The sequence below is a fragment of the Colletotrichum graminicola genome, assembly GCF_000149035.1.
Source record: "Colletotrichum graminicola M1.001 genomic scaffold supercont1.45, whole genome shotgun sequence".
Lineage (NCBI taxonomy): Eukaryota > Fungi > Ascomycota > Sordariomycetes > Glomerellales > Glomerellaceae > Colletotrichum > Colletotrichum graminicola.
Window position 1 is genome coordinate 280,258 of NW_007361049.1, and position 21,861 is coordinate 302,118.

The 21,861-nt window shown below is 53.7% G+C and overlaps 7 protein-coding genes and 1 non-coding gene across 8 annotated transcripts; 2 read left to right on the top strand and 6 right to left on the bottom strand.

Annotated features, from left to right (window-relative positions):
• Window positions 1–4: 4 nt before the first annotated feature.
• Window positions 5–394, bottom strand: GLRG_09139 (uncharacterized protein; the record flags this gene model as incomplete). Its single annotated transcript, XM_008099824.1, has 1 exon — window positions 5–394. One exon carries the CDS (start codon window positions 392–394, stop codon window positions 5–7), a length of 390 nt encoding a protein of 129 aa, XP_008098015.1.
• Window positions 395–452: 58 nt separating this feature from the next.
• GLRG_09140 (uncharacterized protein) lies at window positions 453–1,010 on the bottom strand (the record flags this gene model as incomplete). The annotated part of the gene is made up of 1 exon (XM_008099825.1): window positions 453–1,010. One exon carries the CDS (start codon window positions 1,008–1,010, stop codon window positions 453–455), a length of 558 nt encoding a protein of 185 aa, XP_008098016.1.
• Window positions 1,011–2,040: 1,030 nt separating this feature from the next.
• GLRG_09141 (ABC transporter) lies at window positions 2,041–5,551 on the bottom strand (the record flags this gene model as incomplete). Its single annotated transcript, XM_008099826.1, has 3 exons — window positions 2,041–2,099; window positions 2,168–5,124; window positions 5,400–5,551. The coding sequence occupies 3 exons, from the start codon at window positions 5,549–5,551 to the stop codon at window positions 2,041–2,043; spliced, it is 3,168 nt and encodes a 1,055-aa protein (XP_008098017.1).
• Window positions 5,552–10,290: 4,739 nt separating this feature from the next.
• On the bottom strand, window positions 10,291–12,884 carry GLRG_09142 (uncharacterized protein; the record flags this gene model as incomplete). The annotated part of the gene is made up of 2 exons (XM_008099827.1): window positions 10,291–12,329; window positions 12,389–12,884. 2 exons carry the CDS (start codon window positions 12,882–12,884, stop codon window positions 10,291–10,293), a joined length of 2,535 nt encoding a protein of 844 aa, XP_008098018.1.
• A 1,181-nt stretch (window positions 12,885–14,065) lies between these two features.
• Window positions 14,066–18,483, top strand: GLRG_09143 (uncharacterized protein; the record flags this gene model as incomplete). Its single annotated transcript, XM_008099828.1, has 6 exons — window positions 14,066–14,836; window positions 14,889–14,956; window positions 15,011–15,119; window positions 15,179–15,664; window positions 15,752–15,967; window positions 16,051–18,483. 6 exons carry the CDS (start codon window positions 14,066–14,068, stop codon window positions 18,481–18,483), a joined length of 4,083 nt encoding a protein of 1,360 aa, XP_008098019.1.
• An 838-nt stretch (window positions 18,484–19,321) lies between these two features.
• On the bottom strand, window positions 19,322–19,437 carry GLRG_12531. The gene has a single exon (XR_001139465.1). It is a non-coding gene; the product is annotated as a 5S ribosomal RNA (ribosomal RNA).
• A 488-nt stretch (window positions 19,438–19,925) lies between these two features.
• On the top strand, window positions 19,926–20,135 carry GLRG_09144 (uncharacterized protein; the record flags this gene model as incomplete). The annotated part of the gene is made up of 1 exon (XM_008099829.1): window positions 19,926–20,135. One exon carries the CDS (start codon window positions 19,926–19,928, stop codon window positions 20,133–20,135), a length of 210 nt encoding a protein of 69 aa, XP_008098020.1.
• A 759-nt stretch (window positions 20,136–20,894) lies between these two features.
• On the bottom strand, window positions 20,895–21,047 carry GLRG_09145 (uncharacterized protein; the record flags this gene model as incomplete). The annotated part of the gene is made up of 1 exon (XM_008099830.1): window positions 20,895–21,047. One exon carries the CDS (start codon window positions 21,045–21,047, stop codon window positions 20,895–20,897), a length of 153 nt encoding a protein of 50 aa, XP_008098021.1.
• Window positions 21,048–21,861: the final 814 nt, after the last annotated feature.

Genomic DNA, 21,861 nt, shown 5'->3' on the forward strand with positions numbered 1-21,861 from the left:
GATGTTATAGACTCACAACATGGGCCATCCCAACCGCACATTGCCTTCCCTCTGGGTCTCCGCGCGTTTTCTCCCGGAATACCGGCTCCATCAACGTCAGCGTCAGCGTCATGAAGCGAGACCAGCGCCCGTCCTTGCCCCAGTAGGCACCTGTCTTACCGGCCACGCCAGCATACTCATCCGGCATGTGGAATCCCCAGAAGATGGACTCGGCGAAATCGTCGAGAGCCTTGCAGGCCTGCTTCCTGCCGGGACGGGCGTGGGGCGGGACGGGGACGGCGCGGTGGACGACGGTGTTGTCCCAGGATGTGATGCGGTTCCCGGAGGAGACGGGGCCGCGGGTATCGCGGGCTTGTGGATCGAGGAAAGTCGCTAGCCTAGGTAGCCACGTCATTTTTTCCGATTCTTGGACCTTGTTTCAAGTAGGTAGGTATGAGAAAATGAAGGGAAACTCACCACTGCTGGTTTACAGCCTCGCTAAGGATCCGGTTCGCGATCTCTATGACCCTGCTCAACTTCGCCCAGTCCTTGTCGTTGCTGATATCGACCGACAGCTGCAAAGGATCCTGATTCAAATAGCTCGCCCACCTTTCCCTCCGGAAGAGTTTGAACCATTTGGTCTCGTCTACTTCCACGAAGTCCCGTTCCATCCACGGACGTGGCTTGGCGGTTGGCATCTTGTGGATGGGAAACAAGGAGGTCCCGCCTTGTTCGTCGTCGATGCTATAATCATCTTTGTCGTCGCTGCTCGTGTCCTCCTCGTTCTCGCTAGAATCCTCGCTCCCGTACCCCGAAAGCCCTTTAGGCAGGCGCGGCGTGTACGGCTCGACCTCTTGCAGAATCTGGGACTCGTGGGCGCGGAGCCCGCCGAGACGCAGCAGCTGGATGCTCTCTGCCCAAAAAAGCGAATCGAGCTGAACGGTGTCGGGTTTTGGGAGGGAAGGATCAGAAAGGCGGTCGGGGTCCACCTCTGGGGGCTGAGTTTGTAGCCACCACGGCTCTGGTGCCATCGCTTCCTTGCCAGTGTTAAAAAAAAAAAGAAGGGGGGGAAGGGGGCGATGAGCCTTCGCGGGGAACTTTGGTATCGCGTCCCAGCTGTGAGTGATATGTTGTTGTTGTTGTTGTTGTATTTAACTCCTGGTACCGTGAGTGATGTGATACGGTACGGCGGATACGCCTCCAGTGACACGACATTAACAGAAACGAAAATCAAATGTCGTCCGAGACTCAGTTAGCGTGTCCGATCCGGGGCTTGACGGCATAGATGAGGAAGACTACAGGCCATTATTGTGTGTGACAAAATCAGTCCACCGACCGCATCTAGTGCTTTGTATTCCTGACTTGGCAGGAGGATCAACACTTGTCGAGAACAATGGACGGATCAAGGGGGGCCAAACTGCCGTTGAATGCAGGCCATCCTCTGAAGCCATTGTCAAGGGAGACTTCGTGTGTCACCATGGGCGCCTTCCCTCAGTCCTGACGGTAGGTTGGCATTGAGCAGTTGTCGAGACGTCAATGAGAGGAACACAGCGAATAGGAGGACAAGGAAGGTCATATGCAGCTGATGAGGCAGTGGTACGTAGGAGAGAATATAGTTAGTCAGCGAGGCGCAACAGGACTGCTTTTCATACAATTGTGATTCAAACAAACTAACTACATTTCGTACTACGCCAAGGGTACTACAATTCAAGGGCATTCAGCATCGTGACATTATAGACAAACGGCATCAATGATCGTATCGTGATGGAAAACCCAAGTTGAAGTGTCTATGGCTTGTATTGCCGTCTATTTACTCTTTCTACTCTTATTCTTACCCCCTCATTCCCTGTCGCCAGGAACCTATCTCCTCGCCCGCAGGATCCTCCAATCCCACAGCGAGTGGTCATTCCTCATCCGGCGGTTTCATTTCAAAGGGGAATCTCATGGGTGATCGTCAAAGAAATCATAAACAGGCCCGTACCATGCAACCCGCGTTACCGAAAAACAGACTTTTGTAAGGCTTGTGACAAATGGAAGGAAAGCGATCTCGTAGCGACTTGTTTAGATGTCGTCCTCGTCGGAGAAAACCTCCTCGCCACGCTTGCGGCGGGCCATGCGCTCTAAAAATGAAAGTCAGCAAATCTGTGACACCAAAATCGTCAGGTGATGGATGGAAATATCAACTTACCCTTCTTCTTCTTGCGGAGCTCGGAAGACGTCAGCTTGGCCTTCTTCTTGGTGCTGACAATCTTGTTGCCCATGGCGTCGAACTTCTCCTCCTCCTCAGCATCGTCACCCTTAAGGCGAGGACCAGAACCCTGGCCCTGTACCCAGTTGTGACCTGAAGGGGTCATCTTGCCGTCCATGACAGCCCAGACCTCCTCAGTGATGTTCTTGGTGAACTCAGCAGAGTGAGTAATGATGATGACACCACCCTCGAACTTCTTCAGGGCCTTGGACAAGGCACCGAGAGAGTCACGGTCGAGGTAGTTGGTGGGCTCGTCGAGGACAATCAAGTGAGGGCGCTGCCAAGAGCAGGCGGCAAGGACAACCTTGACACGCTGACCACCAGACAGACCGCGCATGCGGGAGTGGGAAACCAGCTCAGCGTCAAGGCCGAAGTTGGCGCAGTGGCTCTCGATCTCCTTGCGAACCAGAGGGCGGAACTGACCAGAGGCAAGAGCCTCCTTCATGTCGACATCAGCAACCATCTTCTGGTGAGAAGCCAGAAGCTCGTTACGGGGCAGCCAGACGTTGTCAGCGGACATCATGGGAGTCCAGCGCTCGTTCTTCTGACCAACGTTGTCGCCAATGGCGAAAGAGCACTCGTACTCGTAAGAGTTCTTGAACTTTCTGCGGGCGTTGATGCCAATGATGCGGCGCTGGGTACCCTCGATCTTGAAGATCTTGTTCATGGCCTCCTCATCGGCATCGGTGATAATCTTGTTGGCACGGTCCATCGTCTCACGATCCTCACCAGTCTGGAAACGCCACTGGATGTACTCAGAGGGGGTCTTGTCCAGGTGGTTATCGATGTGGGCGAAAGCGTGCTGCTTGATGTAGGCGATACGGATGTTCTCGTGCTGGTAGATCTCACCCTGGGTGGGGACGAGCTCACCGGTGAGGACATTGATGAGGGTAGACTTGCCGGCACCGTTGGGACCGATGACAGCAATACGGGAGCCGAGAGAGCACTGGAACGAGATGTCCTGGATCTGAGGCTTGCTCGTACCGGGGTACTGGAAGGACATCTTGCTGGCACGCAGAATGGCCTTGGCCTTGGTCTTGACACCCTCAAGGAAACCGGGCTCGGGGAAGGTAAACTCCATCTCGGAGTCGCTAAGCTCGTAGTAGGACTTGGCAGCAGGGTTCTTCTTGACGAACTCCTTGAGGTTACCACGGTAGCGCTTGAGCTTGAAGCGCTCGTAGTGGACAATGTGCTGGCAGACGTTGTCGAGGAAGGCAGAGTCGTGGGAGACGATGATGGACGTGCAGGGGGAGCTGCAAAGGTAGTCCTCCAGCCACTTAACGTTCTTCACGTCCAAGTGGTTGGTAGGCTCGTCGAGGAGCAGGATATCCGGGGCCTCGAAGACGGCACGGCACAGAGCGAGCTTCATCTTCCAACCACCAGAAAGGGCGGAGATCTCACCCTTAACCATGCTTTCGGTGAAGCCGAACTCGTTCAGCTTGGCCTCGACATCGGCCTGGGAGGTATCGACACCGGCATCCTGGAGCTTCTTCATAGTCCAGTCGATGGTAGTCATCTCAGTGTCAGCAGAGTCAAGGTCGTGCTCGACGAAGACGGTCTTGACTTCGGACTGCTTAGGGAAACCCTCAACCTGCTCGTTGTTGATGGCACGCATGAGGGTGGACTTGCCGGAACCGTTGGGACCGCAAAGACCGTAGCGCTGACCACGCTTGAGACGGAGGTGAGTCTGGTTAAGCAGAATCTTGGCACCGTAGGCGAGAGAGAAAGTGCAGTTGCAAAGGTCCTCACCCTCCTCATCATCGGGGTCGACCTCGGCCTCGTCGGCGGCACCGGGAGAAGCACGCTTGCGGAAGTCGTCAACGACCTTCTGGGCATCCTCGTCACCGACAATGACGGTGATGTAAGGCTTGAGGGCCTCGGTCCAGACAACAGACTCAATCTCCTTCTCGTCAATAAGCTGGCCAGCAATGCTGGCAGCGTACTGGAGAACGATCTCAAGCTTGTCGACCTTGGACTTGTGCTTGGAGGGGATGGACTCCTTGAGCTTAGGGAGAACGACGTCAAGGTCGGAGTCGTGGCGAACCTCGGGAATCTTGCCGTCAACAACATTGCCGACACGGGTGAGGGTGTCGAGGGCCTGCTTGGTCTTCTCACGGGCTTCGGGATCGGCCAAGTTGTCGTAGTTCTTCTGGAGACCAGGCATCATCTTGGGCAAGAAGGGAGCAACAATGTTAGGGTCGTCGACGAGCTTGCACATGTTGTCGACAATGACGGCGGCCTTACGCTTGATGGCAGTCTCACGCTCAGCGAGACCACGGTCAAGCAGGGGAACCATGAGGGCAAGAGTAGGCTCCTGGACCTCAGTGACGAAGGTGGTGGCACCGAGCAAGTGGACAGTCTCGGGGACGTTCTCAGGCTTGGCGATACACTTGATGAGCTCGGGGATGAAGCGCTCGATATCACGGTTGACAATGAGCTGGCAGATGGCCTCCATGGTCTTGTAGGCGCGCTCCTTAACCTCCTTCTTCGTGTCCCACATGGACTCGGAGACGACGGGGATCAAGTCGGGGACGCGGTAGCCGACCTGGGCGGGGGCAGTGCGGATGACGGTCTCAAGGACGTCAAGGGCAGCCATCTTCTCCTGCCACTTCTGGGCCTCGAGGAGAGACTTCTTGACAGGCTCGAAGATACCCTTGACAGCGTTGGGGTTGATGGCCTCAGCGATGGCGAGGGCGGCCTGGGTGGCGGCATTCTTGACACCGGTGATCTTGTCGCCAGCGGCGGCAAGGACATCGGGAAGAAGGGCGACGAGGAAGGGCTCGACGTGGGCAGAGACCTCGGAGTGCTGGGCGATGGAGGTGATGGCAAGGGCTGCCTTCTCACGGGCGGCAGCGTCCTTCTTGTTGTTGAACAACTTCCTCAAGGCCTCGATGCTCCTGCGGGGAAATCCTTGTCAGTGCTGATGTTCGGGGGAAAAAAAATTGTGTGGGCACCAAATTAGCTCGCCGCTTAGTGGCCAGGATCGGCCATCTTGCGTCGCAGCGGGTCGGTGGGAAACCCGACCGAGGGGTGAAGTGCCAGGGCGGAAGGGGGGGAAAAGCGAAAATTTCCAAAACATTTGGAGAAACGCCCCCGTGGGCACAGTGGCTCAGAGGATGGGCCCCTGAAAATTCGCAGGCTTGGGCTGTATGGAAAAGTGGCTGCAACTTACTTGGTGGGAACATCCTGGTCCTCGATGCGGCCGTTCATGAAAGAGGCCAGAGCAGCGGAAGACTCCTTGATCTCAGCAGCCTCCTTGGAGATGGTGAGCTTCTGCATAAGCTCGTCCAAAACCTTGACAGACTGGGCGTTCTCGGAAGACATTATGGCGGTTGGTATTATGTCGATCGGGAGGAGTGATTTGTTGAGTAGTATTGACGAGGAAGAAAACTCGCTTGTCTGAACGTCTAAAGCGTCTAGATGCAAATTCTATGCTCTATCGTAACCGAAAAGGCGACGGAGGAGATCGGTTTGGAGGATGGGAAGGCCCGCGGGAAGAAAAGACGACTGGAGGATCGCTATTCTTCTGCTCTAGATGGCGCTTCGGAGAGAATTTGTCTCTTGAACTTCTTGCGAAGGCGGGGGTTTGATCAGGGCGAGATTCGCTCTTGATAAACCGTCGCAAACAGGAGACGGAAGAAAGTTGAAATGATTGAGTGGAAATACGTCTGGAGGAAGACGAACAACCAAGAAGAAAGGGAGTGGGAGGTTTGGAGAGGAAGGGGTTCAAGAGTAGGAAGAGAGGAGAAGAGGGAAAAAAAGAGAGAGGAGGGGTGAGGGCGGCGGGCTGGAGATTTTTATCTCTAGCGTAAGAAAAAAAAATTGTTGCGTCCTGGCTTTGTGTTATCAGTCCTTGGTAACAAGTACAGGTCTCTCTCTGGTCGCCTCCCGTCCCCTCCTCCTTCCTGTACTCCGTACAAGGTACCTACCTGTTCCTGTGTCTACCTAGGTACTAGGCAGTATGCACGGATAGGTACCTCTTGGCTGGCAGCGTGTCCCTCCTTGATTTCTTGTCACTTTTGTCACTTTGTGCCCCTCCTTCCCCCGTTGACCCGCCGCCCGCCATCGTCGCCGCCTTCCCACCAAAAACTTTTTCCCCCCTCCCCCTTCCTTCCTTCCCTCCTTGCCAGTTGAAAATTGTGCCCCTCCTCTCCTTCCTGGCCCGGCGACGGCGACACTAGCGGCAAGGGTAGCCCCACCACAGGACGAAAAATCAGAAACTGCGGAAACCTCCCTCCTCCCCTCCTTCCCTCTTCTGCCCACTGTCTGACAGAGGGGAGATGCGTGCCTTGTCTGACTGGGCGTGGTTGGGTGTCGCTACGGCTCCTGGCGAGTAATGCCTTATCGGAGGGGTTAAATTTCTTATCTGACCCCGCGCTAGTCCGTAAGGGGCTACACGGGAAGGGCGGTGAGTGGGAAAATGCCCGCTCATGCACCAATGCATTCCCTCCAGCCATTTGGACGGCCCCACGGACACTTTGCCATTTGCCATGTCACCACTGCGAAGGCCAGGTTTGGACCCGATGCCTCCTCGGTACAGTATTCTGTCTATTATTTTTATTCTCGTTGAGTTGTCCTCGGCCGGGGGATCCTGGTACAGAGCCGACCGTGCTGTGTTGGTTCCCGTGGTTCCCAGCTACTACAGTAATTCTTTTCCTACAACGAACACCATCAATATGTGACCGTCCTCTAAGTCCTGCCTACTTGTACCTAGCGTTGAGGCAAGCCATATTGGCTTTGCTTTCCATGTAGCCAGCCTTGTGACTCTCAATTCTCAGAGCATAGGGCTCGGCACTGTGCCAGACGGAGCTAACCTCCAAAATACCACATTTCCCGGTCGTCGTCGTCTCTGCCCTAGGTGTTGCGGACTGGAAACACCGAGGACGACCTTTGGACCATGTATATGGGCATTATTTCTCCCCGGCCTATCCTTTGAAGCCTGGCATGCTGGCCTTGCCTTGTCACCTTGCCGTTGATGGCAAGGCCCATGGTGGCGGACATTCACGTCGTTAGCCTTCCCCCAGCGTGATCCGTGGCTCGGTTCAGTTCTTGATATGCCCTGTCTTATCCCGTGTTTCTACATACCTAGGCAGTTTGAGTATGGGGAAAGGGGCAAAAGGGGTGGGTGAGACGGCCATCCTCCATGTGTAACCGCCCGTCCCCTGTCGTTCTCAGGCTGCCTGAGTCATCTCGGCTGAGAGACGGAAATATCAGAAGGGCATAATGTCACTGGTGGCCGTGTTACTGCGCTGCGCTACGCTGCGGTGGACGGGGACAGATCTCACAATCCACCCCCCTTCGCCTCAGCTTCGCCACCCGGCTCACCTCCTTCACAGGTACTGAGGCACTTGTCCAAGGCGGTCTTGTCTCTGCAATGTCCGGAATGGCTAAGTGGCCAAGGGCTTCGGCAAAGGCACATGCGAGGAACGGCGCTAAAAACCCTCCAACAGATTTTGACTTTCCCATGGGGAACGTCCCTGACTTTTTGAATTAATTTTTCTTTCACTTATCTGTACCTACACACTTATTATAAATCTACCAGAAAGTTCACACACACACACACACACACACACCCCGGTTCCCCACGTATCATATTCGGGTACGACGACTGTCCATGTGAAAACGGCTCGTCTCGTCTTTTCTCGCCTTACGTTTGGCCCGACATCACCATTATCAAAGTTTTTCTCGAAGCGCCTGTGGAAGCTAGCAGTGCTCGTCATAGCCAGCTAGAATTGGGTTCTCTGGTGTTCCGGACCATTCGGGCCTATCCCTTTTTGCCACGGCCTGCCCGATTTGTCCTTGAATCATTCAGACGCCGTGGCCGTCACCTCGCACGTCCAAGTCCGTCTGGGCCTTTGTCCGCCCCTTCGTACTGGCTTACTGCCCCCATTCTTCTCTAGTACAGACACGTACAAGTTACATGGCAGTGAGGGCGAGGATTGGTGGAGTGCCGATGGGGCGCTGTGGTCCAGGCTGCCAAGCATGCTGCCCATTGAGCCTGGCCCTTGAGGCTAGATGGATCGACGAATCTGGCCGAATGAACCGCGCGGGTTGGACAACGGCATTAGCCTCCGTGTGTCTTCGCCCCTGAAAACATTCCTGGACAGTAACAGCTGGACGTTCAACATCCGGGGTTCAGATTAGAGTCTCCTGAACCTGATTGCCTCTTGTGTTGGTTGTCTACACTTCTGGAACTCGAGAGACAGCGAAATGCCCTTAGTATGTGTCCCACCTCCCGTTGCCACCGCATTTCTACACGTATTCCGGTAGACGGTTGTAGAAAGAACTACTACTGCCATCTAGACACATACAGCAGCCATTAGCTGAATGGAAAGCGGAGTGACATAGCCGTCCACAGATGCCGGCTACCACTCCCCAGCATCCGTCCCAAGAGACGTCGTTGATATTAAGATGCCCGCGATGTCGTCGTCTTATCGATACGATACGTTCAGGCCACCGGCCTGTCCTACAAATGGCGGGGTGTGTATGATAAGCACCAGCCCATTGCGTGCGTCTCTCTCGTTCGCCAGTGCGTACCTCTACGATGGCGCCAAAACACTCCACAAAACCGTGGGGCACCCCCCCCCCCCCCCCCCCCGTTGGAAATTTTTTCTTCATCATCGCCCGGTCGTCGAGGCTCGTCATCGCTTGGCCAGGGCAATGGAAACTGGCATGGGTTGCACGCCCTCCCGCCTTCTTTGTTGACGTGTGGACAGAGACAAGCATGGTTGGAGAGCGTTGCAAGCCCCGGGCCTTATCAAAATGCAATGATTGAGATACGAGCTTCACATGCTAAACCAGAGTCATTGGTTCCTGTACACAAGCAAGCAAAACGAAAACGAAAAATAACATAAAAAATAGTAAGAGGGTTTCCCACTCTGTAAACTAGTTTGAAGCTGTGTTGCCTCAGGCCTCAATGGCCATGAGAATAGTGATTTGTGCCTTCCCACTGTTGGCCTCGTGGCTTTGTTCGGGTATTCTCCGATTGGCTTCCGGGGTCTCATTCTCCCAAGATCCGGGTCTCGGGGTGACGTTGGGCTCTTCTTTCACTCTGTTCCTGCGGCATGGTCCAGCCCGGCGTGTTTGACAACATGCCTCGATACTGAACCAGCGCATCCATAGATACCAGTCCGGGTCATCCTAAAATACTGCCGAGCAACTTTCAAGGACCACGCCAGACCGTCATAGGCTATTCAGGCCTCATATCATGGACATTAGAGTCGCAACAGTCCACCTTCGGCAAGTTCAAGCCGGGACGATGAACAATTCGGATGCGGCCATCGTTGAAGTTTTAGCTTGCGGCCTTTCGAACTACACATGTCCACATAGCTTTTTACCTCGATGGCTCGATAAACGCTGGCTTTGAGGGGCAGTCTATCACACGCAATGCCAGCAAGGACAAGGCAAGGGCACCAATCCCCTTCATCATCGCTACTTCCTGGCGGCATCAAACACGAGTGTTCGCCCTGCCAATCCTACTGCTAAGCATCCAGCGAGAGCCACGAGAGTTCCTGCAAGAGTCAGCACCTACCCTGTCACTTCCTCAACACGCTGTGACGTCGGCTGATACTTTGATCCCGCAGTACCCGAAACCATGAGTCGACGTAAACCCGACCACCGACACCGGCCCTTCCTCCCGATATAATCCTGAGAACAATACAACGAGGCGAACTAGCCCTAGTATGGTCCTCTCCGGGTCAGATCTTCAGAGTAACGCTGCCGCCTTCATAGATGTGAAGCAAGCATGTCCCCGCGAACGGCGCGCAGGTTCTGGAACCCGTCTTTCCTCTGCGCACGTGACGTATCCGAACTTCACATGTTCCCAGATGACCCAGCATGGACCGATACTACACTTTCACATGCTTCCGGGACATTGGAGGCATCCAACCACACCCCAGCCTAAAAGAGGCACTCGACTGTGGCCGCCAACCACAGAGCAAGCATCAGTCACGCTGGTGAGCACAGGATATCGATAATCATATCAATTACAAGAGGAGATACACAGCTACACCTATACGTCGAATTGAGCTGGCTTATCCCGTCATAGGCGACACGCGATCAGCTTAGAACATCAAGGTTTCGGGTCGCCAATCGGGTTCTCGATCCAAGGCATCTTGATCCAAACCAACATCAAGCGCGGATATCACCTTGGTCTGCGGCCTGGTCGCCGCTCCGGTCGCCTTGACCGACGACAGAACACCGGGTCTCGCTTTCCCGAAGCCTGTTCCGGCGACGCAGCCACCACCATTCCACGCTGAGTTGGCCGCGGCTTTCCAAATCTCTCTCACGTCACTCAGCATACCCAGGGTCCAATAAAGGCGACAATCGGCAGGCTCATTGACAAACTGAGCTGGAATACCGGTGTTGATGTCGTTGCGCAGAATCTGGTCGCGAACGTTGAGGCTTGCAGCGGTGCTTCTTTCGAAGGGCAAACTGGTAAGCTGCGATAGGGATGCCTCCTGCTTTGAGGTCAGGTTCGTGTAAATCGTATCCATGAGTATGCGTGATGCTTCGAAAACACGCTCGAAGGTGAGGACCTGGGCTCCTTTGGTGCCGCCAATACCCTGCATGAGTCCACCATTTGGCCTGCCACCCATTACGATTGTTTTCACATTCCCTTGGATCTTCATTCCGGACGCAAAGACGGAGCAAGTCGAGGCGCAGAAGCCGTCTGTCAAGAGGACGATGTCTCTAGACTCGAAAGGCTGGGTGAAATTTTTTCGGCTCCCGTACCCGGTGATATCAATGCCAAAATTGACAGTGGTCGTGTGGCTGTCGTTTAGATCATCTCGAATGAGAGCCGTGTATGCGTCGCCTGCCCACGTCCACGGTGCAAACTTGGCTTCGAAGGACTCGAACGGCTGGTTTGTCATGTTCAGATCCGTGCGGTAATTCCACTGGTTGTGCCATAATGGCCCAATTGCCATCCGATCACCGGGCTCAATGTTCTCCCCCGCGGCAGAATAACCCTCCGCCATCGTCCGGAATTGATCGTTCTGTCTCCAGCGCGTGAACGCATCCTGCTCGATCTGTGGGAAAAACTGGCGAAATAGGTCGCTTCCTTGGAGAATATAGCCTCCTGGGTTCATCTGTAGATCGACGATAATCCTCGACTTTCCTGCTTTTTTACAGGCTTCGAAGAAGGAGTCGACGGTCTTCTGGAAGATCTTGCTGCTTTTCACGGTGAAGTGGGCAACTTCGAGGATCGCCACATCTTCAAACCCTTCGCTGTTCAGATAGTAGCCCGATACCGCGTTGTCGTAACTCTTCACCACGGGTTCCGGGTCCTGTCCGAACTTCACCACGCTTCTCCTGAATGGTGCTGTCGGAGCAGCAGCGCCGTCAAGCAAGACCGACCGCCCCAGCGCGGGCACACAGAATCTTTGATAGAACGACTCACCATTCGTTATGTTGAAAAAGGGCTTCTGGATGGAGGCAAGATTGACGGCGGTCCTGACCTCTCCTGTGGTGTACTCCACGGTCGTGTTCTCGCCGGGATACAGATAATTGTGCCACCCCGTCTTTTGGAACGTCCCCGGGATGCCTAGTCTTCCTATGACCTGGGAATAGAACAATTGGTTGTAAGCCGCGTCCGGGTCGTGCATGGGTGACGCCCGGTCGGCAAGTCCCTGGATGAATGCCGAGGCGGCGACGCCATTGATCCGCAACACGGTACTCGCATTGTTACCGACAGCCTTGACCTCGTCAAAGATCTTGATGACGGGCGTGGAAAGGGGGTCCTTGGCATACGACACGAGCGGAAAGGGCCGGCTGAACTGGAAGACGCCGGTCAAGGCGTCCGGTAGGAAGGCGAAGTGACCGTCGCGAGTCTTGGCGGTCATCTCGAAGAGGTCCTCCTGGAAGTCCACCTCACCGTCGTACGCGTCCGCGACCAGCCTCTCCCGGACCCTCTGCAGGTGCCCGATGGGGTCGAAGGCCTTGGGCTCGTATCCTACTGGCGGGTCCTTGAGGTAGGCGAGGTCGGACTGCCACTCAAGGTAAGGCCGGATGGCATCGACAAGGGCGATGGCGGCCTCTGTGTGGAGGGGCACCGATCTGAGGCACTCGTAGGCCAGCTTTGCATCCACACTCGGATTGGGATCTAGGAGGTGTATCAGTCATCATTGAATGCTTGGAGTTTGAGACATGGCCGTCACTCACTGGCAGCCGCCACTTCCTTGGCCCAAAACTCGCTGATGGTTGCGCAAGGCTCCCCCGTAGGACGCTCGCCGCCGTACGCAGACGTCAAGGTTGGATTGACAACAGCAGAAGAGGTCCCTATCCCCGTGCCTGTTCCCACTGGTACCCTTGTTGTCGTTGTATTGAAGCATGGAAACTTGGACGTCGTCACAGTGACAAACACAGGTCTAGGAATGCTACTAGCCTCTGTAACCCTAGGTGCGATACACGAGCACGCGCTTGACAACCTCGATGACGCCACCGGGCCCGAGGCACCGTTGCAGTTCTCCAAAGCATAGTCTGGAACGGAGGTATTAGCCGCCGCCAGCGTGCAGGTGAAGCTCGCGCAGAAAGCCTGTGCAGAAGCGAGGCGGCCTGGAGTCTGGGTCGCGTTGAGGGCGCGGAGGCAGTTGTCTTCGGCGCAATGGGCTGCCGTAAGCGATGCTCCCGAGAGGAGAAGAAGCGAGGCGATGGTCATCGCGAAGGGGAGGGGGACGCAAGGGGATTGAAAAAACGAGTGGTATGACAAGACTATGCTGCTATTGGGAGGCGAGGGAGTAAGAGATGCTTCCGACAATGGGCCTCCCTTGGGCCTTTTGATGGCTACCCGCTGTCTTTTTATGTCGGCCTTTCAAGCATTCATCATATCGTGGTTTGGGGCTTGGGACTTTGGAAGCTTTACTTTTGGCGAGCCTAGGACAACATTTCGAGGGTCACCAGGTGGTCAGGACGACGTCTTTCCATATGATGGCGTATCCGTAATCTCCGAGGCAGACATATGACCCCTGCTCTTGCTTTTGTGTGATGTTTTGCTGTTCTTTCTTACCAGGATACAGATTGCTAGGTGAGACAAGATGTAAGGTGGGCGAGGAATAGTTCTGGTCTGATCAGACGGACGGATGAGAACTACAAGGAAGGTAGCTCGAGGGCATTCTCCAGACCAGGAAGGTGGTTGGCATCTCAAAGTAAGCAGGCACGATTGTCCCTCCTGCTGTTGGCTGAGTGATATGTACTACTTGGCCATCTCTCCGTAGGGAGATGCTATCACTTACACAAGATTGATCGACCGCAAACGGACAAACAGAGGCAGTTTTGCATCTGTTTCCGCAGGGTGCAGGACCATCTGATACCTGCACCAATATTAGCAACTGCTACAGTGCGCAACCCCTGGCAAACGGGTTTGTCTTTGCTCTAGCAGCACCCTTCATAGCAACTTCCGTCGGTCCAACTTTGGATGTTTGCCGGTCCAAGTCCTGTCGCACTACGTTTCTCGCAAGTGTTGGGTGTCGGATGCAGTGTTTCTCGGAAATAATGCCACAAGTAAGCCCTGTACCTGTCAAAGCCCATTATTATGAACCGGGAAATATGGAATCCAAATTCTAACACTGAAAGCAAAACTTCCAGAACCGGACCCAAGTAATTTCTTGTGTGCAAGAAATTCCATGTACAATAGCACTGGTGGCAATATAATTGTCAGGGGAGGTCGTGCTGGCTTAGACAATGGATGGGTTAGCAAACGCCAAAAAGTCTGAACTCCTAGTTTGAATGATGTGATGGTACTCACCTCGGTGGTTCACCGTGGAAACTATCGTGTCCTCATCCCCACAGCTCTAAGTTTCTATTGACTGAACAGAATTATCTCCAGGTAACGTATACGCGATGAAAACGACCTCCGACGAGGCTGCTCAGGCACTGCTGCAATATGACGAGCACTGGTACCAGAACAACAGTCGAGAATACCCAGAGCATGGCCTCGATGACGACGACGACGACGACGACGAAAAAGATGGCAATGGCGTAACAGACGAAATACTGGCGAACGCAACGCGGTCACACGACGACTCGATCCAGCACAACGCCAGCCAAAGGCCAGGACGCCGGCACGCATCTTTGCACGTCCCGCCTCCACCCGCGAAGCTCGTGAACCAGGGAACTTGGGAGTTCATTGAATTCGTCCCCGCTTGGACCGACCCGCTATGGGACGGCCACGACACCGTCATGGTCGATGAGGACCTCGGCCATCTTGTCCGTAAAAGGGGCCTGCTGAACAGGCTGCGGCCCGCGCAGCTGCCGCAGGACCGCAGCCAGAACCCAACCGCGTTCGCGCTCCGCTTCGGCATCCACCCCGACCGCACCGATGGGCGCTCCCGGCTGACGCCAACGCGTTCGACGTTTCGGCAGTTCAGGGTCGACAACGTGAACAGCATAGACGTCAAGGGCGAGTACATCATGAGACAGGCCGAGAAGTACGCGTCAAACGCCAGTCTGGACGACATCGACGGGCTGCTTGAGAAGTACTCGCAAATAAAGATGGTGAACGGTGCCAAGCAACCGTCTGAGACGGAAATGTTTGTGCTCCTGGCGATGCAGAATATGCAAGATGACGAAGATTGGCAGTCTCTGGTTTTGGGGGGTGTGACCACCCAAGAGGTAAGGCTCTTGTTGGCGTCAACGGTAGCATACGAGCTGATTAGATAGCAAGCTCTTGGACGATGGAATATTATCGTTGAAGAACACCTTTGGCTGCAACTTGGAAAACAACTTACATAGGTACGTTCCCCTTTCATATGATGCGTCCCAACAATGCTGAATTATTAAACACAGGCTTCTACAACGAAGCAAGTGGAACGCCGCAACGTGGCGCGGGGACGAGCCCGAGAACCCAAGGCTTGTCTACCAAGCCGGTAACTTGAAGGGAGAATGGGACCCAAGAGTAAAGAAAAGGCACAAGTTTAAACAGGGCATCTGTCAGCTGACCTGATGCGCACGCAGACGAACGACGATCTTTGGCGAAGGATGCAACCCACGCTGCGAGCCGCCTCTCGCATCCTTACTTTTCTCGAACATCACGATCCCTATTGGGCATGGCTGATGGACGTATTCAACAGAGTCCGCGTGGTATCCAACCGCGACCCCAGGCCGCCTCACAAGAGGAGGATGTACTCGGCGTGGAACTTTCGCTTACAAAATGACACACCCAGCATAACCGTAGCCGACGATCACGTTCGCGCTGCAGTTGACGCCGTTGGCGCGACCTGGAGGACATTGGACTCCTGCATGCAGTTCGAGCTCGGCAGCGCCTTCGGCTCCAGCTCCGATGGCGATACACTGGCGGGATCTACGACGGCCGAAGGCAACAAGATTGTCATCAAGCTCTCGGTTGACGCCATGTGGCCGCTGGTGGTAGATGGCTACAGTCAGGATGAGAAAATCGTGAGCCAATTTTCCTTGGCGGCCACTATCATTCACGAAATCGCAGTATGTTCTTCCCAGTTCTCCACTACTCTATTAAGGCTTATCCAAAGTGACTGAGTGACGCACAAAATACTAAAGTTCACCAACCAGCACGCTGTCAACTACGCACATATGCATTGGCTACACACACCAGGGCCAACTGCTGAGCTTATACCAGAACTTCGAACACGACCGGATTTGAAGCAAGCACTTGCCGACATCGGTGTAAGTCTCTTCGGCAGCAAGACTTTGAAGAATCGGAATCCCATCGAACCATACTTTGAAAACGAGCAGAAAAGCGAACTCGGTCATAGTACTGAAAACCATGTAAGTCAGACCCCCCGCCAATGACAGAAGACCTTACATGATTGGCAAAAGTGTTGAACTGAGACCAACTCCCTCGACGCCAGATCTTTGGTGGTTCCAACTGGCAAGCCATCTGCCAGTCAAACATGCCAATAAAGTATCTCCACTTCCTACCTTCGGGGTCTCTGATGATGCGATGGCCCACGGGGTTCAAGTACGACAATGACCGCATGCAGACGTGGAGCGAGATACGCGAGAATCCCGCGGACATGGTCCTGCGCACGCCGCCGATGCCCGCCGACACGTACCGACTGCCTGTCAAGGTTGTCGACATTGCGCGCTTCTTCTCCGAGGGTTTTTGGCGCTCCGAGGTGCAAAAGTTCGGCACCGCCGCGCTGCGGCTCGGCACTGCTCACCCGACGCGGGTCCGGTTCGCGATGGATGAGCTGCCCCTGGCCAGCCTACAGAACGACACCACGGACCTCGGCAAGATGATGGTGGCCCTCTGGCCGGAAAAGGAGAAGCTGCAGAGGGCTGGGGCCATTGTTTGGGAGTTCCTCGAACGGCTCCTGGGGGAGTATTTCCGTTACCACTCTGTGCACTTCCGGTGGCAGAAAGACCACGAGAACCTCTTCTCCAGGCTGGAGGAGATTGAACTGACTATGAAGCAGCTCGACATATCCATCATGGAGGCACAGATCCTTAGCAATCTCTTGTGGTACACGTCTCCCAATCGGAAGAAGGAGAACATTTCCGAGCGTTGTGACTCCTGGAAAGCGGTCACACTGCGGAGGTATCGGGCTCTCATCCAGAAGCTGAGAGGTTCGTGCGCTAGGATACCGTTTGCGCTTCCGCGTGGCTCGGAGAGACTCCAGGATGACAACACTTTTTGGGAACGCATCAGAGAAGTGGGCACGTACGCACGACAGAGGTTCGACGACCTCTTCCGAAAGATGCATAATCGAGTGTCGTTCGAAATCGATTGCGTCCATGAGCTGTACCTGGACATATACCAGCTATCTCCCGAGGATCGTGAGAGGTCAAAGCAGCGGAAAGTCGTCGACCAGCTCGCCAACCGTCTCGTTGTTCTGGTAAAACAATGCAATAACACACTTGTCTGCTACAAAGGCATCTCACGCCTGAAAGCCTCCTTCGATGTCAAACCCCATTTTGCCCACAACTTCATGGTGCTCATAGAGAAGATCAGGGAGCTCATCCCCTGGGCCAGGGACGTCAGAGAGATCAACCCGAACAATTTCCAACGTCTGCAGCCGCTGATCCCGAACATCAGGAAGGCGAAACGGCCCGCCTCGATGCGCATGGTCAAGATCGCGCAAAAAGAGATCGACCTGATGCCGGTAGCGTGCTTGGCCGAGATCCAACCTTTCCTTCTCTTCGTTCGGAACAAGCTCAAAGCGGCGGAAAACATTAGGATCGATCTGGTCAAGGACCAGAAAGAGCACCTCGAGGCCATCGTCGCCCAGATGAAGGCCTCGCATGACCAGCGTTCGGTTGACGAGGACTCCGACGAGGACAACGATCCGCTCACGAGGATCATCAAAAAGAGGGAAAACGCGAAGGACGACCTGCCGTCGAGGAAGCACGTTCTCAAGCGCAGGAGGATATACACGGCACGGTTGGCCCCCGCAGAGCTCGAGCATCCGAAGCCGCTGTCAAAACCCACGGGGCCGAAGCCGCGCAGGCCTTCGAGGAACACAAAAGCTTCCAAGATAAGCCCGTCAGTAGCCGATCCCGACCTGCAGCCCCGGGTGCCGAATCCCTTTGCCGCCTTTCCCTCCTTCACCTTCCCTCTAGCCAAGCCGGAGCAACCTTACCTCTTCTCAAGCCCTCACCCGCAACCGCCGCCGCGAGTCGTCAACGCGTTCCCAAACTTGACGCCTGGGGGCCCCCAAACCATGGGCATCTTCCCGCATCCGGGCGCTTTGTCGGCGTCGTTCACCGAGGACCTACTGGCGGAGAGGGACATGAGAGAGGCGCTCGCAGCGCGGTCAGCCACGTCAACGCCGATCTCCCCGCTGGCGTTCAGGAGGCGCGAAGGTTTCCAGGACGTACCGCGCGATCCGGCGCCCTCGATTCCTGACTCACCCGACTCGGAGCGAAACGGCCGATGCCGTATAACGGACCCGGAGGCCTACTCGTCGCCTGGCGCTCTGGGGTCGTCGCCGCCACAGCACCCCGGAGGGACGAGGACGCAGGGGACCGGGTTGCTGAACCGGCACGTGGGGTGCTCCCCCCAGACGACTACGGCTTTCGTTGACGGAAGCCAGGTCCAGAAGCATCAGGGTACACATAAAGAAAGCCCGGTGCCTGTAGCGACGTCCAGAGACCAGGCCGTTCCACAAGGTACGGCTGCGACGTTCCGCGGCCGGGGCATACCAGCACAGCGAATGGGCTGGGAGCCGGGACAAGGGCAGAACCGAGGTTGGTTGTCAAGACAGGATTTGGAGGACAGCCTGATGAGCAATCCGAGTATCAGCAACACAGACGGTGACCATGATATGCTTGACTTTTATTAGTGCTGAGGGCCGGGTGATGTGTGAGACTTTTGAAAGGGCGTTTGGATTTGTTTTTTCCCCTATCGGTGTGCTACTGTTTCTCGTCTTTCTTCTTTTGTATTGTAGAGTCATGACCAAATGTTTGATTACGAGCAGTGACACTATGTTTTCTTTCGGTGTATTATTATGTAAATATCTTGACTGAGCTAAGCTGATTTCTATTTACATGCTATATAGCGCTAGTCTGCATGGCGTTGCCTTCCGTTGTGCTTTTTTTTCTAAACTCTTTCTTCTCTCTTGTTCTCTTATCCTCCTTTTTAACAAAGGGTGATGTTGCAGATGAGCTTAAGGTCGATTTTGCGTACAACATTACGGCTCAATATTTACGAAGCCATCATTCTATCGAGTCGAAGACTCGTGGCGCGAGGAAAGACGGGCAATCAGGTCAAGGATGTCGTCCTTGATGTACTCGCGCCATTCTGTGCGGTCCAGTCCGCCTAAACTGAATAATCCTATCGGTATATGGCTTTATTTTCTAGTAATATGTCAGTTACGCATTAGTCAGGGAGACTGGGTGATGCTTGCCACGACCACCAGGGGATGAGATACAAGACGGTCTCCGACGTTCAGGGCCGGCGAAACGGGTGGAGATACAGTCGTTTTACGCAGCCAAAGCACGAACTGTTAGATCAGGCCTGGCGCAAGGCATGCGCATTATGCAAGTTTATATACTCTAGGATACGAATTCTAGCATCGACTTGGAAATATATACTGACCAACTAGCATTTTATTAGATGGATGACTATAGTTCGGTGATAGTTATGTTACTGCCCCTTAAGTAAAGGGAGCCAAAGCAAAAAACATACAACACCAGGTATTCGCTGGTCGTCACCGACCCAACTACTAATCCGGCCCTCACTGGCTTATCTATGGGAGAGCGGACGGGATCCCGAGTTCTCCAGTGGGTATGGTCGTATGTGCTGGTTTGCGGCAGATCATCCTCTTATAAAGTTATGATGCTGCAATCTCATGCGCTTCACCCCCATCTGCTCTACCCTGTCAACCATGAGGGCTTCCATAGAGGAATGCCTCCTTTGACTCAACAGCCCGACAGCAAGGTGATTGATTTCTCTGTATCGTCAGCCGCAGTAGGCTGTGTAGCACTTCGAGCTGCAGTTCCCATCACAGTGGCTTCTTGGCAAGGGTAGCCGCGATGTAGCGGTAGATAGAAAGATGGGAAGCTGTGTGATTTATATTTCAAGATGCTGTAAATTCCTCACGTCTAATCTCACGTCTCGCTTCAATCACCGGGAGTTGACAAAAATCCGTGGTCTTGTTTCTCAAACCAACGCTGTGGAATCATGGTTTTTTCTCTCTCTCTTTTTGATCCTCTCGATATTTAGTCATCGTGATGAGGGCGATATGCACCGGAGTTTATGTGTTGGGTAGGTAATTGCGGCACTATGGCGAACACTCTTAGGCACTCGACTATTTGCAAGGAAATTCACAACGACTGGTGGTCAACGGCGCACATGTCAGCGTCGCTCGTCGCTCCTCCAGCCGCAGTGAGAGGCGATGAGCCAACAGCGCCTTTGCCAGCCGGCCTTACTGAGACCTTTGCTGCTGCTGAGAATGTTCCAGAGGAGTTCAAGTCTCTGTGCGCGACGATCTAAATACCGAAGGTGCTAGGCTAAATGCTACGGTGGGCCGGGCGGGTAGAAGCGCGCGGTAATACACTCGTTTATTTTACCATCTACTTAGTTTCCTACTATTGAGACGTACGGACCGACACTAAACATTTAGGAACACAGTTTCAACAACTAGGTTCTAGATCAAGAGTTGATTTTGTTATTTACGATCCCTAGATTAAGTAACTTGTTCTCAAAGAATATAACTAAACTTTGGGATTCTAAACAACAACCTTGTTACAATAGCATAATACACCCTCATACTTGTAATAGTCTTACTATTTACTCTATTACGTTAGATATACTTCTCACTTATAATACTTATCTATATGTAGGATCTCTCTATTGTTACGTTCAGTTGGCCTAAAGACGAGGCCGGGGCCCCGGGCATCCGCCCATTTAGCCTTATTTACCTCTTGGAAGTCCACAAGACTCTGTGCGGTCTAGTTTTAGACCTGGCCTTCTCTACTGAACCAGCGGCAAAACAACGTAAGGAATTAAAATACTCGGCTCACCAACAAGCAAAAGACCAGGACAACAGTCTGTGTGTTGTTAGAACCAGCGACATTGCGCGAGTGGACCGTTTCCTCTCAGATTCCTTCTAGCCGGCGGCCCTTTCAGAATATAACACACAGCAGTACAACGGCGCTTTTGATAGAAACCGATCCTGCTGTGTCACCTCGGCCAGTACAGTTGCTTTTCTTTTCTTTTTACAGAATAGGCTGTGGAGTAAATTCCTCGCGATCAACCACACCCTCTTTTCGAAACCGCAGAGCCGTCGGCGCCGAGGAAGCGGTTTTGGGAATAGGCCTTGTCCGCAATGCGCGCCGCGACGAGGTTCGGCGCATCGTCGCTTTTGTTCGTCATTTCAACCTTGAACACCATGTTGTGGTGCATATCTCGAGCGTCCGGGTGAATTCCCACCTCCGTACTCCGCACGTCGCTTGTTAGCCCAGCCGTCAGTCAGTCTAGCTGCTGCGGACCGACATGAAGGGTGTCTCCCCTAACTGCTGCCGGCCATGGAGGCGAATAATGGACGAGTGACATGGAAAAAGGTCAGTTGACTCTGAAAATTAATGCAATTGAGACGCAACGAAAATAGCTTATCACGAATTTACGAGGACGATGATTTGCGGTTCAAGAGAGATGAGAAACGAAAGTCATGCGGACGATTTTGATATAAAGAAGAGAAGCTATCACAGGAGGCTCTTGTATATGTGGCGGTTGTCGTCAGCCACACCACGTGCCATGTCACATGAACGAGCTCGAGGGCCCCCTTTATATGGGCCCTCCACCCGGGAGATTCGTCTTCACACAATTCAAGCCTTTTCGCTCATTCGTATCTCCCTATCTGCTGTGTGCTCTAGCTCGTGAGAGAAGCTTTGTATAGTGACATGCGTGCTGAAATTAGCATCTTTACGCTTGTAGTAAGCAAGCAAATGCAATAACTCAAATACCCCGCTTCTGCACCACCCCCGCTTTTGCACCACCTAAACTCTCCTCCTTCATTAACATCACCACTTTTTTTAAACTATTATAACATTTCCTATAGTTATCCAAATCGCTTTAAACTCTCAGTATACCTTCTTTAACCTATCATAAAGCAATATACTGAAGATTAGCTCTAACAGGCACTTCTAGATATTAATAGTAGTTACTTTATCTGCTAGGCAGCTTGTAAATAGGGTATCCTATACTATACTCTTTGATA